General features: G+C 44.1%; 1 protein-coding gene across 1 annotated transcript in view; it reads left to right on the top strand.

Annotated features, from left to right (window-relative positions):
* Positions 1–18776, top strand: part of LOC144755440 (uncharacterized) — a 198033-nt gene extending 179257 nt beyond the window's left edge. The window contains exon 6 of the mRNA XM_078644354.1: positions 17794–18776. Within this exon, the coding sequence (XP_078500480.1) occupies positions 17794–17948 (155 nt within the window). The 3' untranslated portion in view covers positions 17949–18776. The remainder of the gene's footprint in view (positions 1–17793) is intronic.
* Positions 18777–19076: the final 300 nt, after the last annotated feature.

The following is a 19076-nucleotide window of genomic DNA, read 5'->3' as shown; positions in this document are numbered from 1 at the left end:
TCACCAAACCTTCTGTTATTCACACCTTGCTTATACAAGCGGTACCCGCTATACAGCCGTACCTCACCTACAACACCACGAGTTATGAGTGTCATCTTCTTGTAAGGTTCAGGATGAATTCTTTTTATAGATTGGTTGCATTTCCTTCTAGAAACAATTGGACAAAAGTGCTGTTGCCCTGTCCTTGTGATGGTGTCTCTTCCCAATCTACTTCCCACACCATTTTGTTCTGTAATTTTTATCACAAACTCAGGAAAAAATGGCTGATACCTCTTTTAAGGAGTACTGGCTTTATACAATATCGTCCAGCATTGCTTTTTCTACAACTGTTACAGGGTGAGCGGCTGGTATGCTTAGTGGCTAGCTTTCTCAAATGTCTTGTCCGCCACCGTATGACTTTAGATTGTACATGTTATAACACTTAAATCTGAAATTTAACACTGTAATATGCAACGTCAAGTTTTTAAAATTGAATTCAATTCGTTGGTTGCTAATCGTTTAATATTTTAAACTGTAAATATTGTATTTTAAAAATTGTTTTATAAAGGGTTATTTGATTGTATTTATTTATGCACATGTATATGTCTATCTCTTTGTATGCTTTTATGATTTGCATCCAAAATCGAAATAAAGCAATATTGAATTGACTTGAATTGAGTGTTTAAGCGTGTTTAGGGCCTGAATGATTGAGGCTAAATATATAGTTATGTGACCTGGTTTTCCGCATGGATGTGGTGAATTACGTGGTTGGATTAAATATGCCTTGTAGTCCGCAAGATGGATAACAAGCCCAGTGTGTATCAAAAACTTCATTTAATTTGTGAATGAAGATCAGATAATGGAACCAAGACTCCAGCCTAAGTGGAGTCAGTGTGCCATGGTTGATTCTCCTCTTAGCTACTAAAATGTCCTTTGGAGTTGTGCCACTAACTCCCAAGTTATGAGAACACAAGGCGCAGCAGCCCATGTGATTTGTCACCTATTAAGTGGTGGGCCTACCTCCCAAGGTAGAATGCTACTTCACTGGATTCCTGTGGGTTCTGACGTCACTTGCCTTCCTTGGAAGTCTATTTGCAGCTGGCTAGCACCCGCCTACCTCACAGGCAGAAACTTGCCCAATTACCTAGAAAGCAATCGGTGCACTACAGTTGAAAGTCTGTCTGTAGTGCTGCCCTTTAAAGATTATTCTTCCAAGCGCCTTCAGTTTGGAACTCCGTTCCTTTTAAGCCACATGATCACTCATTGACATATCTATATGTATGAAAAATGTGTATCCATTGCACTATCAAGAAGTATAAATGCATGTCTTTGGAAAACATACCTTTTCTGAGAATCATTGAAAAAGAAGAGAAGTCCCCCCGCACAGTGTATGTGGTGCTAAATAAATGCACAGGCCAGGCAGTCTGTAAAAAGGAAAACAAAAAAAGTACAATTGAAATGAATAGAACTGATCACAGATTAAAGAACAAAAGAGAAGAAAAGTTTTTTAAAAACTTTGCACAATGAGAGGTCAACAAATCACAGCAAAATCACAGTAAGAATGAAGGGTCTTCAATATTACACTTGAGTCTGCTACCATACCAAAAAGAGTTTGAAGCACAGTGGCAGGGGGATTTTATGCTACAAATATTTGATGTTGAGCTACAGTTACAAGTGATCAACTTATGAAATGATACAAGCAGCCCTTTGAAGTGTGGAGACCTTCATCCTGATACCCTGGCTCTGCCAAGTGTCACGTATCAGGGGTTAGACCATTGCTGTAAAGTTTCCAGTTTACCTATGTGTGACACTTCTGTATTCAGTGTGTGCTTATGTGTGACATTACAGGGCTTAAGTGTGACACTTTCAGTGGCACTGCCAGTGTCAATTAAACATGTAATTATGCTTATACGGTAAGGTTAGGTTCGGAAATGAGCCTCTTTAGTGCGTACTATTAACTGTCTGAGGGAGTAGAGATGCTAGCTAGGGGAATGAGGGCTACATTTGAACAAGGTAGGGCAGAAGCAGTACAAAATACCCACGGAGGAAAGGAGTGAGGCCTTACCATGCGATGCTAGCCGCCTCAGCGGCACACAGTATAGGCCGCTTCATATATAAGTGCATGGGCATACTAAGCGCGAAAGCTGAGAGGAACTGTTTTATGCCTCTGACTGTATACTGTGCACTTGTTCCCGTAGTCCGAATCCCTGGCTTTGGAAGAATCCTGCTAGTGCAATGTGCTCATGTTGTATCACTTAAGGTTTAACATAGCCATGGGTGTACAACAAACAAAACAATGTTTGTGCTGATAGACATCTTCCTGGGATACAGCATTCATTTCAAATATTGAACATGTTGCTTAACATTCTCATAAATATTACATGTATAGTATCTTCATTTTAAAATTTTCATGTGGAGATATTTGGTTGTTTCCACACAAAATGGCGGTTCTGTACAGAAGGTTTAGGCTTCCTTGTCCTTGGAGCATGCATCGGTGCTGCACCTCAGAGCCCCCAAACCGTTTCTCCTTTACTTAGTTTCTACATGCAACAAAGACCTAGAGCAGAGACCTAAGGAAATAAAAAAAAATGAGATCAGCCTGGGAATGTGGGTACCATGAGGGTCAAATCTACTGACTACCTGGTTCCAAGTGACCATCAGTGCCCACTCCCTTGTGTTCATTTGAGAGGTGTATGCGAGACACGGGTTCAGGAAAGTATAGCCTATGTTATGTTATGTTATGTTAGGTATGTGCCCACAAAGATGTGCCCACCACTGATTGGCTTGGGTTATGATTTTTGAAGCTGGCACTTGTTTACATTTGTTCCTAGGTTCCCACTTGTTCAGCCCTCCCTACTCCACACTGGTAAGAACTAGGTCTCAAAAAGTTCTTTGAATTCACATTAAAATCGAAAAGAGATCTGCTGTCCTACTTTGACAAGACAGCTTACTAGGATTCCCATTCTTGTGAGCTAAGGTTGTGGGAAACCTGCACTGTGTCTGCTTACATGATAGCGGGAGCAAGCATATGTCATTATCGGCCTGATAGGAGCATGGGTGGTTGCACCTACTCCAAGCCTTACAGTAGCGTTAGGATTCTTAACACCAGTCGCTCTGGTTCCGGCAATATTTAAATAATTTATTACAGTTTCTGGGAATTCAAAATCTAAAGGTGCAATTTGTCCTTAGCCCGGAATCCTGTTTATCACGTTACAGCTACGAACCAGCGGGGAAAGTGGGTCCCCTAGTCCAGTTGGTCACATGCCATCTGAGACTTTTGAGTACAATCAGTCATTCATAAGATTCTGGGTAGTAAGGTTTGAAAGTCCCAGTAGACCTACAGTGAGAACAATTCCATTTCCAGCATCAATAATTCCCACAGTTGGAAATTTGAAGTTGCAGACCAGTTGAAGCTGTAAATTTCTTCTGTTTGTGTCCAGTGCTCCCTGTCACTGCGCCGAATTAGTATAGTCACCGCGTTAACAAGATTTTACAACTTTGACTTTGGTCTAGACCTATTCAGTACTCTAAAACAATACTTTTTTTAGGATTGGAATCTCAGTTCACTTTTAGGTGGATTTTTTGGCATGTTTAAAACATAATCATATTTTGCAACAATAATAATAATTCTTTATTTGGATGACAACACATCCATAAAAAGATACAATAAAACAGTCACAAAAATCAGTTAAAACAGGTAAAAGTAAGCAACGGGTTAAGACAAAGCAAAATACTATGAACCCCACAAATCTTTGGTTATGTACCCCATCCCACCAGTATTAACCTCATAAATACAATGCAATAGGGGTTCAATCAATTCTTGATAACCTAGATCTGTAAGCTGATCTCCAAATACTAATCACAACAAGGAGGGTGTGGGGTTTTAGTAGCAACTGTAAATGCAAAAGTGCCACTTTTGCCTGTCTAAACTGTAAGGTCTTAAGTAAGAGCCGGAAGAATCGTTTTCTTGGCACTGAGAATAATTTACACAGTAAAACAAAATGGAGCGTGTCCTGTGAGATCTAAGATCACAGCAACAGGGACCTCTTTGGGATGGGGTAAAAAATCCCACTGGTGAGGCTAAAAGATGGTGGAGTTGGTTAAATCTAAAGCGTAAAATAAAAAATCTATCATGGGCTCTAGAAAGTGAATTGACACTTGTTTTGTATTAGAGACCTGGTAGTGATGTTCTCATACGGAGGAGGCGATAACGACAGGAAGAATGATTCCTGGGAAGAAGTATTGGAACAGAAGACAACAACTGTCTAGCCTTCGTAGGATAAAAGGCTCCATACCTGGCACAGACTTTAACATTACATAAGCCCTCACTAAAGGTTTACGAAGCTCAATATGTTCGCGCTGGGCAGTGACACATTTATAGTATACCTCTTTTGTGCTATTCAAATCCCCAGGGTGTAAAGTGTCATGTGCAAAAAAAGGTCTGGGCTTTAACCTGTGCAGTTTCCTTAAAATAATGTATCCAGGGAATTTTAAAGCCCTAATCCATGGCCAAACAATCTGCTAGAATCAAGTGGTTTAAACACTTATCTTCATGTGAACAGATATTTATCCAGCAAAGTAATGGTTTAATTGCCACTTGATCTACCAGCTAATCCACCCCTAGCTCTTCATAGACAGAAGCTGGTGTACCTTGGGGGATGCACAAAATCCACCCGTAAAAACCTATTTTCCACCACCTGTAAACTATGAGAGGGGATATACCCCCACACCTCACTGCCATATACAACTTTCGCAATAGTCTTGGATTTATACAGTTTTAAGACACTGCATCATCGGCATAGAGTAAGGCTGACAAGTCTCTCCTCCCCACTTTAGGAGAATCGACTGAAGTGCCAATAGGGCTGCCTCAAGGCCATTAATATATACAGAAATTAAGACTGTAGCTAAAATGCAGCCTTGGCGCACTCCCCTCAAGCAGTTAAAATGATTTGTGAGTTCCCTCCCCCCAGGTATATATCTCACTGTGGCAACCGTCTGGGCATGAAGTGATATAAGTAGATGGACAATAGAAGGTTCCCCTCCCAGGGAGATCAAGATATCCCATAGCTTAGTTCTGTTGACATGATCAAACACAGACATGAAGTCCATAAAGGCTAAGTCCAGGACGCCCGGTTGTGTCAGTGTGTATTTGGCAGTCAAAAGATACGGATTGAGGCACTGGTCTGTAGCTGACATGCCTTCCCGGAAACCAAATTAGACTTCCGCTAAAATCTGGTTATCTATGGCCCACACAGACAATCTACATAAAAGAACCTGACCCAAGACCTTTACAACAGCATCAATAAGGGAGATCGGGTGATACGAATGAGGATTGTCATTGTCCCCTTTTTTTATAGATTGGAATAATTATGGCAGTAGACCAGGAGGGCAGCATCCCCTTTAAGGCTACCGCATTAAAAACTTGGGTTAAAAGGGGGGCCCAGACCTCGATATTATCACAAAACAGATCTGGGGGTATTCCTTCGGGCCCGAGGCCTTATTTAGCAATAGCCGCTCTATACTTAAATGAACCTCACCCAGCGAAAAACTGATGGGAAATACAGATGGGCTAGGCAGTATATCTACCCATGGCTCCTCCTGGGGTCCTACGGAATATACCTTTTCAAAGTGAGATACCCACTGTTCTGAAGTGATATGATGACATATGGAAGGTCTAGCAGATTCTTCAAATCAGAGGCTATTATTGATTTCCAAAATAGGGCTGAATCCCTTAACTCCCCTACTTTCATAGGACCTTCCACCCCTGTTTTTGTAACTGGTGCCTGCACAATTCCACTGACCCTTTGTATAGATGCTGGCACTGAATCACTCTATCTTTCACCCGAGGCACCTGCTTCAGCCTTTCACCTCCTCAGTGCTTGAGAGCACTTGCGGTCAAACCACAAGTGAGGAGTCTGAACATGCCTCACTGACTGTGACGTTAAGGAACCGAAGACCACCTGGGAAATAAAGATAAAAGAACTTAGAATGACCGCACTTGAGGCAGAGGTCCAAGCAAAGGGCTATCTCACGCCGACAGGAGGTGAAAAGACTATGGTTAAAGGCCGTAGCATCTATGCTTGACCAACGTAGACGTCTACCCTGATCCGTCGATGTTGGAGGTGCCTGTAAATTACAAGAGGCAAATGTATGAATGCCCTCCCACCTCAGTGTGAGTGTCAGGGGATTATGGTCGCTAAAAGGGTTTTGCTCAATGGTAAAAAAGGCCTGAAACCACGCCCAGGGAGGCAAACACAAAAATGTAGTCTATAGTGGTGGCAGATCCCCAACCTTTATAGGATGGGGGCAGATGTGAAATGGGTCCTGTGGGCCAGTGGTCCAGGGTGTGCACTAGGTTATGCGTAAATAAGAGATTGTTCAACTCATCACCTTCCATGGTATGCTCCATATGCAATTCCTCTGTGAGTGGACAGGGCTGTGTGATAGGAGGGTCTATTAAAAAAAATTAACATAGGTGGAAATTAAAATCATCCACTGAAATAAGGTTCATATGTCCAAGAGCCTCACCATTTAAGGAGTCTAGGGCAATGTTTAGAGCATTAATATTGGTCGGCCGGCCCTTACCCTTTTTCATGTTATAGAAGTTGATTATCCCAAGTGGACGCTCTCTCCCTATAGGCAATTTTATTCCCTGGAACACCCAAGAGTCCCACTTGAAAATCTGCACCTCCTTGCAAAATTCTAGCTCAACAAATATGATAAGACCCCTTCTAGCTCTTCCCATGTTGGAATCTTGTGCTGGGCATTAAAAAGTCTTATACCCATCCCAAAAAAATCATTCTGTATCTTCCAGGTTTCCTGTAAACATATTATTTTGAAAGATCTAATATATAAAAGCCATCTATCATCGGAAACTTTGGCGGACCAGCCAGCCACATTTCAGGAGACAAGATTAAATGTATTTTTGGGATTATAGTTAGAATCTCCTAAATCAGCTAAGGGGGGCAAAAGCATATAAGGCCTTGCCTGTGAGTCAGGATTGGCTTTGGACTTCAACTCGGGAGGGCACTCTGATGATATCCTAGCTGGTAATTAAACCAATGGGTCACTAACTGCTTCAGGATCCTGACACAAGGGGCCTTTTTGATGGGGGGGGCTGCGCATGTGTTGCCTCCGAATCACAAAGTCAATCCAACTCATTCAAGTCCTCTAAAGGGGCGAGACGCCTCAATGGAATTTATGGTGCTCCTGCGCCGCCTCTCTTCTCCACGTCACAGCCCCATAACCAGGGGCAGGGCATACAAACAAACAGTTTTCCGCAACATTTGTGATGGATTTTTAGCAGCCTGGGCCAAAGTACACTGAGCTGACCACAACCCTTTAAGCCAGGGGTTGTTGAAAAACTAGACCAAACACAGAATATTGTCAATACAATCAAGGTAAATGCAGTGCTAAGGAGTTAGGGAAAACCACTCTATTCCCTAATATGTGGTTAATGACAACATAAATTTGCAAATAAGATCTCCTGCAAGCGCTCAAAAGCGTGTTTTGTCATCTTAATGGGAAGAAATTCCACGACTTCCTAGCGGCTAATATATCTCTCTCAAGAACCCTTACGTCCGGTTGTATTCCCGACCCGTAAGTCCTCTGAAAAATGTTCTCTTCAGTTCAATGTAATGCAAACTATATCCGAGTTAGTTTCCTCCTCATTGAGATGCTCCAATTAAGGAGACTGCTTATCCTTGTACATGATCCGGCACGTTAAATCTTCAACGTTGTTCACTGACAGTGAGTAGGCCGAGTGTGGTAACAAAACAAAACAGATGTTGGCTAGAAGAGACTCAATTGGCTAGAAAGTGATTCAGCTCACTGCATAAAGAATCAATAAGGAACAGAAAGAAAGAAGACAACTGCTTGTATATTATTGTCACTTGACTACATACTTTGAAAATGTGCAGGAGATCTTGTTTGCAAATTCACCATTAAGGTATAGAGTACTTGCTGTGCGGTACTGCATGTGCTCATGGTTTTCGGGATGTGGTCATCAAATGGAAACTAAACTTTGCTAATCAGGCTGTCTATGTTAGGAGAACAGCCTCATCCCTGTCACTAAGGGTGTCTATGAGTAGCCACATAATTGCAGAGTGAAGGATCCTTAAAGATTAGAGGTCCCAAAACGTGAAGACCTTCCCTTTTTTCCATATGGAGGGCTAAATGCCTAAATGAATAAAGGAAGTCAAAACGCACCAGAGATAAAAGAGCTGGCTACAATGCAGGTGTGAGAATGTTATTGCTGGTGAAGGCAATTGGCTTACTCAAACACTGAAGAGGTCACTCCATCCCCTCCCCACCCCTCCCCCCATGGACTATCACATTGGTAAACCACCATATGTCAAACTAGCCCAGGGCACACCCCTGGGTTCCACACAAGCAATAACCCCTCCTCACCTAACCACAGTTCAGGCTACTAACACGATAGCCCCTACATCTGACCACAGACTTGATGTGATACTACTATCCCTACATCAAGTCAAAGAGGACATCCAAACCCTTCACGACCTGATCTGCAACAACACAAGCCACAAACGAAATGCATCTATCGGCCATGCATTAGCCCCCCCACCTCAGTTGCCCCCCAGATGGAAAACAGTACCTTACCCTAATATCCCATCATGTCCTACTAGGAACATAATCCCCATATCACTGAAAGATCTTACCCCCCACTTCACTCTTCCGAACTCTCATCCCCTCCCCATGAACCTGTGCAGACGGACAACCTGTAAAAACTGTCCTGTATCCAACCCATCCATCCCAACGCCTCTAGAGTTTCGAGACATACTCCCAGAGGAATTGTTGAAAATAACCTCAGGAGGGTACCCATCCTTCACAACCACAACACTACTCCCACCAGGACCCAGCTAAAATGTATCCTACTAAACTGTAAATCGGCAGCACGTCATGCCACTGATATAGCTGACCTCATAATAACTAATGAACCCGATCTCAAAATTCTAACGGAAACGTGGCTAAATGATTCATCCACGCCTCTCTTAGACATACTAGTTTCCCCTAACTATTACATTACAAGACTAGATAGACTCAATAGGCCAGGGGGTGGCATTGCCTGCATCCATAGGAACTACCTCTCTGTGAACCACACCAACTCACCGGTGCTCTCCTCCTGTGAGTACCTTTGCCTAAACATCACGAGCAATAACAATACTCTATGTTATGTTATGTTATGTTATTTAATCTTTTGTATAGCGCACGGCGACTCAAAAAGAGTATCCCGGCGCTTTTTGGTAAAGGAGTGCTGCATCATAATAACATAACACGTTTAAAAGAGGACAGAACAGTGAAAACCTAAAAAGCAGACCAAATAACGTCTACTGAGTAAAAAGCCACGTCTTAAGATCCTTTCTAAAAGCCAGTAAGCTGGTTGCTCCCCGCAGCGAAAGCGGCAAGGAGTTCCACAGCTGTGGTGCAAGTAAACCGAAGGAGCGGCCACCCGAGCGGGCTTTCTTCACTCGCGGGACAACCGCCAGGAGCAGAGACTCAGACCTCAAGGAGCGAGTTGGCTGATAAAAAGTCATTCTCTTTTGCAGATATTTTGCTCCCATCGCATGAAGGGCCTTGTAAGCCAAGGTCAGAGCCTTAAAGGCAATCCGTTTCCGGACTGGAAGCCAGTACAATGTCTTCAACAGGTCCCTTGCACTAGCCCGCCTATTTAAGCCAAAAATAGCTCTTGCGGCCGCATTCTGTACCACTTGGAGCCGCTGCAACAGGTATTCTGGTAGGCCCAAGTAGAGAATGTTGGAGTAATCCAACCTGGACCCAATCAGAGCCTGTACCGTCAGCCTCCTGTGCTCCTCGGACAACAGGGGGAGAAACCTCCGCAGCATCCTGAGGAGGCCAAAGCAGGTGCCTGACACCCCCAAAATCTGAGATTTTAAAGAAAGCCCATTGTCCATCTTGACCCCCAGGTTCTTGGCCGTCTTGGAGGAGCAAGTCGGAGGAAACATGTCAATGGGCCACCAGTCCTGCCAATTGGGCTCGGTATCACACCCAAAAAAGAGTACCTCAGATTTCTCGGAATTGCACTTGAGGCTGTTTAGTTGGAACCAATGAAAAACAGCCCCAAGGCAATCCCGGATACTCTCCCCGTCAAAGTCTCCTCCTCTCTTACATGAGAAGAGGAGCTGGGTATCGTCCGCGTAGGATACGATCCGAGCCCCGAACGACTCCGCCAACGCCGCCAAAGGGGTCATAAAGATATTAAATAGGGTCGGGCTCAAAATCGAGCCCTGAGGGACCCCGACTCCCAGCGGCGGCATCACGGCGGAATCTGGCGAGGCCCAGACCGTTTGCCGGCGGCCAGCTAGAAAGGAGGAAAACCAGCTGAACACCGTCCCCCGCACACCTATCTCAAAAAGTCTTTCGAGAAGGCGATCATGGGGGACGGTGTCGAAAGCCGCCGACAAGTCCAACATCACCAGCATGGCTTTGCCCCCCGAGTCCAGAACACCTTTGACAGTCTCTGAAACCTCAAGGAGCGCAGTCTCTGTGCTGAGATGGGGACGAAAACCAGACTGGGTGGCATGCAGGATCTCGTTGGTCTCAAGAAAATTGGAAAGCACCACTTGAACATGTTTTTCCAAGATCTTGGTGAGAGCCGGCAACAAGGAAATAGGCCTATAGCTGACAGGGGCCTTCGGGTCCAATCCTGGTTTCTTAAGCAGTGGAATCACCATAGCCTGCTTCCAGGCTGACGGGACCAATCCCTGGCTCAACGAAAGATTAAATAACGAATTCGCCAGCGGATTGATCACCTCTGCCAGTTTCACCAGAATTTTAGCCGGGCATGGGTACAAAGGCGAACCAGATTTAAGATTACCCATGAGGGCTAAAGAGGCAGAGGGAGAGATCGGAGGAAACACGGCCAACGTCGGACCTGGCAAGGCTAGTGGAGACAAAATGGCCTCAAAGTTGGTCGAGCCCATAGTCACTGCCGGGGGAAAGGAGTCTATGCTCTCTACATTCTTTTTACCACCCTCCTGAAAACACCCCATATTTATCCAACATGTAATGGATATCCTAGCTGCATATGTCGGACAGCAAAATACTCAGATCTTTCTCGGGACTTCAACCTTCACTGGTATGATCCTGACGAACCAGAGGTCAATAGCCTCAGAGCTTTTCTGTCCGACCTTAATTTGTCCAAAATCTGTGACAGCCCCACCCACAAAAAGGGTTCAACCCTCGACCTAGTAATTGCCAAAACATACTCTACGCAGCGGGAATCGATCCTCCCTTGCAACTGTTCTGACCATCACATAATTGCTTTTCACATCAATGAAGAAGTCAAACTACTCTCTGTCCAACCTATAAGAACGAAAATTTGGAAGAGGAACCTAGAAAACATTAACCATGCTTCTCTCACAACCACTAGTCACACCCTCACACCATCACTGGATGGATTTAAGGATGTACATGATCTGACCAATCACTACTTTCACTCTATGAACAAGGTACTAGACAGCTTAGCTCCCCTACAACTGAAAAGAGTCACCGCAAAAGAATCAAACCCCTGGTATGATGGTAGGCTAAATGAAGACAGAAGATAACTAAGAACAATTGAAAGACAATAGAGAGCCGATCCATCAGCTGCCCACCGCAAATTGCTAAGAAGCACAAGAAATTCCTATTATAGAAAGATTAGACGATCAAAAGCTGACTTTATTCGTCAACAATTAGACCAAGCCAAGAATCGTCCCAAAAGACTATTTGAAATAATCAAAGCCCAATCTAAGGGTGTCTCCCACTCCCACAAGCTAATCCTGAAACACTCCCCAATTGCGAGGAGCTTGCATACTTTTTCACAACAAAGACTGAAAACTTAAAGACAGACCTGCTTAACGATCTATTATCCCATACCGACTCACACATGAGAGCCTCACTGACCACATCAGGCACCCCGATGATCTGCTCTACAAAGCTCGAACTCAAGAACAATGCCTCTTGGACCGACTTAAGCTTTCTCAATGAAGAAACTATCTTAAAAATGCTCACGGCCCTGAAGCCCTCCAACCACTTTTCAGACCTTCTCCCAGCAACCCACTTAAAAACCTTCACTCCATTGCTAGTGCCCCTATGGACTAGGATTATAAACACCTCTCTTCTAAAAGGGATAACCCCAGACATCTTCACAGCTGGTCAGGTATCCCCATCCTAAAGAAACCAACGGCAGACCCATCTGACCTGAATAACTATCGCCCAATTTCCAACATCTCGACCCCGGCCAACTAGAAAAATGTGTCCACATGCAGCTTAGTAATCACATAGACCACGTCAACCTGCTCGATCAATTCCAATCAGGCTTTCGATCAGGGCACAGTACAGAATCAGCCGTGACCCACATAATCGATGACGCATTACAAATATTGGATCAAAACAAGGCCTGCCTGCTAATCCTGCTTGACTTATCCTCAGCCTTCGATACAGTCAAACAGGACAACCTACTAAACCTCTTGAAACACAGGATGAAACAATCTGGTACAGTGTTAAACAGGTTCACTTCCTTCCTCAAAAACAGAACACAAAGATTCAAGATTAACCAATCGTTATCTAACCCCTCCCCGGTCACCTCCCCAGGGTTCCTCCCTCTCCCCGACATTCTTCAATCTGTTTATGGAACCACTCACTGATCTTTTCAACTCCTCAAATATCCAATATTACATGTATGCCGATGACACACAACTCTACATTAAGGTCCACTCACTTGAAGACATCAAGTCCCTTAATACAATGCTCCATAAAACTCAGATCTGCCTGGCAAAGAACCATCTGAAACTAAACACCCTAAAAACAGAATTTCTCTTAATCACTCCTCCCAACCAAACAACCATCATCCGCAAGTGGATGAAGCACATTACAGCACTCGATGGTGAACCTCTTATCATTGATTCCACTAAATCACTAGGAATAACCCTGGACAATAAGCTAAATATGCAGAGGCACATCAGCGCTGCAACTAAAGGAGCTAATTTCCAGATAAATACCCTGAGAAAAGTGAAATCTTTCATACCGGCAAGTGACTTTAAACAGGCAGTTCAATCTCTAGTAATACCCAGAGTGGATTATGGTAGTGTTGCTCTTTGCGGCCTGCCCAGGTCAACGACCGCTCCTCTACGAGCCTCAATCAGTACAGCCGCCAGACTCATCACAGGCTCCAAAAGAAATTGCCACATTTCCCCCGACCTACGTGCCCTCAACTGGCTACCTTTTGAGGCCAGAATCCATTTGAAAATCTCCTGTATGACACATAAGGCCTTACATCACAAAACTGGTACTTTCGGGTAGTAACAGATTTACTAGGATCTCTAACAATCTTCTACTTAAACCACAAAGTTTCTCCAAGAAGAAGACATACAATCGTACCTTCTCAGGAATGGCTCCTAGGATTCGGAACGCCTTGCCCCCAGAAACAAGATTTAATCCATCCGCAGTTTTTTTTAAAAAGAAGTTAAATCGATTCTCCTGGCCAAATTCACCTGAATCATTTATACTCTCTTGTAAATATGTGCTGTTCTCTAATGTTTACAATTACTGTATTCACCTAATTCATTGTATTTTTACATTTTTATGTCGATATATCTGCACTGTAAAGTGCTCTGATACCCGCAAGGGCCTTGTTCATGCTATACAAAACTGTCTAAATAAATAAATCTTTTAATAAATAAGGAAATGTTTCTGTTACTGGAACAAACAGGTGGCAAGAGTATCTACAGGTTTTTCAGAGACTAGTTGGAGATACCTTTGCAAACCATATCAACTTTATTCACAAAATCTGGAATATTCTAATTCAGCCGCTTAACATTGGAACAGACAGAGAGAGAGAAAACTGTATTGAGACACTATGACTATGTGAGAGAAGAGAGGAGGGTTTTTACGCAACCCCTGGCCCTGCAATATGGATTAATACGTGAAAGGGTTTGTCTAGCTTCAACAGCTTTGTGGAGCTTCAGGTGTGTCTCATTGTGATATTTATGTCAATTAGTGCATGTGTAGTGAACCTATCTATTGATATCACAGAGATGCCTAACATACCAATGAGCAGATACCAATTCACATGAATGCTGGTGTTAGTAATTGGGTTTCTGGTTGGTAGAGGTATGCACCCTGCCCAAGCAAGAACCACAATCCTAGTCAGGGTAAGCTATATAACCACAAAAAGATAACCTGTGCTCACCGTCTGGTAGCTTGGCACAGAGCAGTCAGGCTTATCTAAAGTGGCAATGTATAAAGTATTTATGCAACACACACACACAGTAACAATCAAAACACCACAAAAACACACTATACAGGTTTCGAAAAATAGACAATAACTTTATAAATAAATCAAGACCAAAACAACAAAGTCGAGGTATGAATTTTAAAAAAATAAAAAGAGATCTAGCCCTTAGAAGCAAAAAGCAGCAATGGGTGTTATCTGGTCGTGCTGGGCCAGGACAAAGTCAACAATTCAGGCCGCCCACAATGGAGCACAGGCAAGCTACAGGACCCAGGCAGGGCTTTCTGAGCAAAAGTACCTTAAGCCTTGTCGCAGCACAAGATGTGTCAATGATCCCCATGCAGGGGGCATGTTGTTGCACCAGATTTCTCCACGCAGCTGCACTGATGCATCAGGTCCTTTAAGCGAAGCACCGGTTGTGACTGCAGCGGTCCTGAATGCGATGCCCTGGGTTAACCCACCCTAGAGGGGCAATGAGTTGATCTTCTCCATGCAGTGGCGGTGATGCGTTGGTTTCCAAGCAATGATTCCAGATGTGATGCGGTGGTTACAAGTGCGGTGCACCAATTCTACTCACCCAAAAGGGTTGATGCACCAGTTCTGCTCCAAGCAGACTGGAGATGCGTTGATTTCTCTGGTGCAAGTATCTGGGTCCACTTTCAATGAACCAGGCACATGAGCAGGGGTAGAGACTTCGATAGTCCTGAGTCTCAAGCAACAGGATGCAAGCCAATAAGCCCTTGGGGATAACTCTGGGTTGAAGGCAGAGTCTCACTCTCCCTCAGCAGGGTCAGAGAGCAGCAGGCAGCAGGGCAGCACAGCAGAAAAGCTGTTGATCCAGAGCAACAATCCAGCAGAGTGACAGTCCAAGGATCAGCACAGCCGTTCTTCTGCCAGTGGTTCTTTACAGGTCCAGAAGTGTCTGACTTGGTGGGGTCAGAGACCCAGTACTTGTACCAAGTTGTGCCTTTGAAGTGGGGTTGACTTCAAAGTAGGGTCTTTGAAGTGCACAAAAGCCTTTGTGTGGGGATAGGACCTCAGCTCCAAGTGTCAGCTCCTCCCTCCCTTCCTGCCCAGGATGCAAATGGGTACTCAGACACACCTAACCTTCCTGTGTTTGTGGCTGTCTAAAGGGAATGTACAGAGTGTAGCTGTAACCCACCCCAGACGTGTATTGGAGAAAGACTGCAGGTACTCAAAGTTGTAAGAGCAGAGAAATGTCCACTCTCTCAACTAGTAATGTAAATTCCAATTTTACCATTAAAGAGGATTTGTCATTAACATTCCACAGATATCAAACATGACACAGCTACTCCTTTATACTGCAGTACACATCGAAGGAGGAAAACGCCATCAATTAATGTTTTTGTGCAGGAAGGTGACCCTTCCTGCACAAAAAAAATCATCCCTGCAACGCACGCACCCTTGCACCGTGGTGCAAGGGTGCCTGTTTTGGCGCTAGGTGGACAATTTTGCGCCAGCGCAGAGGAAAGCACAGGGAAGCGTTGTATTCCAGTAAATATGACACATCCCTGAACTCACCTAATGACACAGCTCGGCGCAGCAAGAATGCTTACAGCGCTGTGCTGAGTCTTTTTCTAGTAAATAATTATGCCCCTAAGTCTAGCAAAATTAACAATAATTTGTGTGATTGAGAGTTCAAGCCTAAGTAATTAATACTTTCCCCACACACCGGTACTATTTAATAATTGTATTGTCAAAGCCAGATGACATGTACTTCCCACTTAATATTGTGCATGTCTAAAGGTGTTGATTACCCTGATTTACACAGCGATGGAGTGACGGCAATGCGTGTCGGGCGCTCTCGCCTCCACAACCTTCTTGTTTAGAATTAGGAGGTGGCTGATGACGGAAACATAGCCAGATATCTGAGTCGACATCCTTCAGCAAATTACAAGGGTGTGAATAGCTTTCAGTCTCCATTTGCTGGTTAAGCCTGCTGTGAATCACAGCCCATTTAGTATTATTGCCTGGGGTGAGGCACTGTCTTTGCCAACAATCATCTTCTTGCCACTGTTACAGCTGAAGTTTTGATTCATATTTCGTCACTGAGGAGACATCTTGGAACCTTGCTTGTATTTGCCCCCATACAATAATCTAAAACTCAAAGGCTCTGCTCTGATCCGCTATAGGGTTTTACTTCCATCATTTCAACATCAACATGGAAATAGTCTTTTTAAGCAGACATAGCTGTGCAGGTACAGGGCAGCAGGCTTCCCAGCTGAATTATGCAGGGCCCTTTGCAATGTATAAATCCGTTCAGCGTTTGGACTGTAGGTGAGATTCAAATATCCTAAGGGAGCTAAAAGAGGAAATGAATTATTTTTTCACTTTCACTCTATAACTTTTTGCCCTGTGAACGGCTCTTCACGGAATTTGGCATGTTAAAACGTACCTCAACGAAGGTACTGACAAGTTTATGGCAAATCCATCCACAGGGTGAAAAGGTATAGGCAAATCAAAAACTGCCTTTTAAATGGAAAGTATAACTCAAACATAACTAAACAGTGGCTAGTGCCAGTTTGTAATATATTTGTCATGGCAGTGAAAATAAATCTGGCATAAAACTGTACGTTGGTTAGAGCAACTCTACCAACCAAAACACATTCATGCATTTATTACTACAATGCACAGATCAAAATTGAATTTACTAACACAGGACAGGAAAAGTGACACGAGAAAAACACGTATTACTGCCTCACAGATTGCCTCTAATAATTACTTTACACAAGAAAACAACTCTTCTAATAGTCACAAAATCTCTTCAATGTGATTATACCTTGTTGCATGAATGTAACACCTTACAGCCTGGTTTTAGTTTAATATCTTTTGCTTCTTATTGCTTATTGCTATTGCCTTGATCACAATCATGTTCGGCTTTTGCCTCCAGATAGTACTGGTGGTGATAGCAACTACTGCAACTTGTACTAACACTGTTTTTGCGACTGTTTTGAGGTGCAGTCAGTTTTTCTCTCTTTGGCCTACTGCAAGGTCCCTAATTGTTTTCACACTTTAAATGATGTGTTTTATGCACTCCACTCTGTCCTGTTTGCACGTGGTGGGAGGTTCTGATTAGGGTCCTGAGTTGGCATTATTAAGAAATTAAAAAAACAGGAATTATAATATGGGATTTTCTTCATCATTTTGGATTAGAGTTTGACAACAATGTAAAATCTTCCAATTTCCGAAGAACGTGCTAAATCAAGCAGAATTTCCTTCAGCATGGCTACTGCAAGGTGGAGGCTATTACACCAGAGGGTGTAATAAATCCCTAGGAAACTGGAGGATTTCTCATCACGACTAAATTCGTGTTTGCGCCTGTATCTTGTAATTCGCAGAGAATGGGGCAGAGATGAAAGGCGAGGGAAGACTGACAAGCTAAATGTTTGTTGTGAATCTCTTGAATCTAAACTGGGAGACCGCTTAATGGCCCCAAAACTCTAGGGCAGCAGCTTTTAGGGGGGACATACTTTGATATTTCTCTGTGCCGTTGTTACTTACCTGTCCTTCTCATCCTGACGTAAATGTATCTTTTGTTGCAGAAAGTGGAAGTGGAGCTGGCGGTGGTACTCAAGCTGGCGGTGGCACTCAGGCTGGCGGTGGTACTACTCAAGCTGGCGGAGGTGCTCCTGGAACAGAATCAGGCCCCATACGACTCCTTGCTGTCATTTTAGCCACTTACCTTTTCTTATTTTAATGACTCCATAACTCACTGGTATTCTTCATTCCCCGAAAGACCTCTTCACCAGGCCTCAAATTTTTCCTGCCGCTAGAAAATGTGTTTAAACGTGTATCCTCTATCTAGCTTGTGTGCACGTGTGCCCTGTGGCACCGGGGGTGTCGCATTCAGGCCTCCGGCCATGTATGTGATGCAAAATGCGGTGTGACCGAACTTAGCTTTAAAATGAATCTGTGTGCAGTCTGGGGAGTAAAGTAAAAGGTACCAGTAGCGCCTTCATCCTCCGGGGGTCTCAGGCAGAGCATTGGCGCAGCAGGAATGAATGTCACAGGCAGTCATGGCTCCGCAACGTTTACCTCTGTCATAACGTTCATTTGAAGACAGTTTAACCGCTGTACCATCCGTGTTTATGAAGACGGATGGTTCCCTGTTTGATATTTAATAAGAAAGGGGTATCCGACCCGTACAGCACTCTGGGGGTACGGCCTGTCGCCCAATGACAGTAACAACCGGCCATATAACATGACGTGGGACATAGCATGACCATTTGGCGCCCGTGGCGGGGAGTGCTGGTGCCCGGGTCAGGGGCTCAGCCGGGGCACCAAGGATTCTCCCATCATGGGAGGCCGGGTGGTCAGGAAGTGCGGTTTTGTAGGACAGGCTGAATAACTAATTTATGGGTATTGCTGAGGCAAGGCATTATGGGAGCGATGATTTCTGCAGGCTACTTGCGCCCCTCTGACTAGTAGCTCAAAATGAATTAAATGTATTATTGTGTCTATTCGTTTAGCACATTGTATTGTAAAAACAACAAGCAATGCAATAAAAAGTGTTACTCCAATGAGAGACGGCCTGGCTCCAGTTTGTTCCTCACTCTCCCTGTTTTCCTGTGTTCCCTTCCCCTCTTCCCCTGCTGCTGTCTCACACCATCTCGCACTTTCTGGCCTCTTCTGCCTATTGACTAATACATGGTGTTTGCCAGGAATGTGCCTGTTCCCTGGAGCTGTGACTACACCACTGCAGCGCGTACGGTGCGTGACCTGCGTTTTTACACTAACGTGTTTATGAGTTCTGAGTTTGCAGTAGGAGCCAGAGCATATCGTCAACATCTGACTGACACCCTCCCTCTGGTCGGTGGATGCATCC

Source organism: Lissotriton helveticus, chromosome 5_1 (assembly GCF_964261635.1).
Source record: "Lissotriton helveticus chromosome 5_1, aLisHel1.1, whole genome shotgun sequence".
Taxonomy (NCBI): domain Eukaryota; kingdom Metazoa; phylum Chordata; class Amphibia; order Caudata; family Salamandridae; genus Lissotriton; species Lissotriton helveticus.
This window is presented reverse-complemented; position numbering and strand designations above follow the sequence as displayed.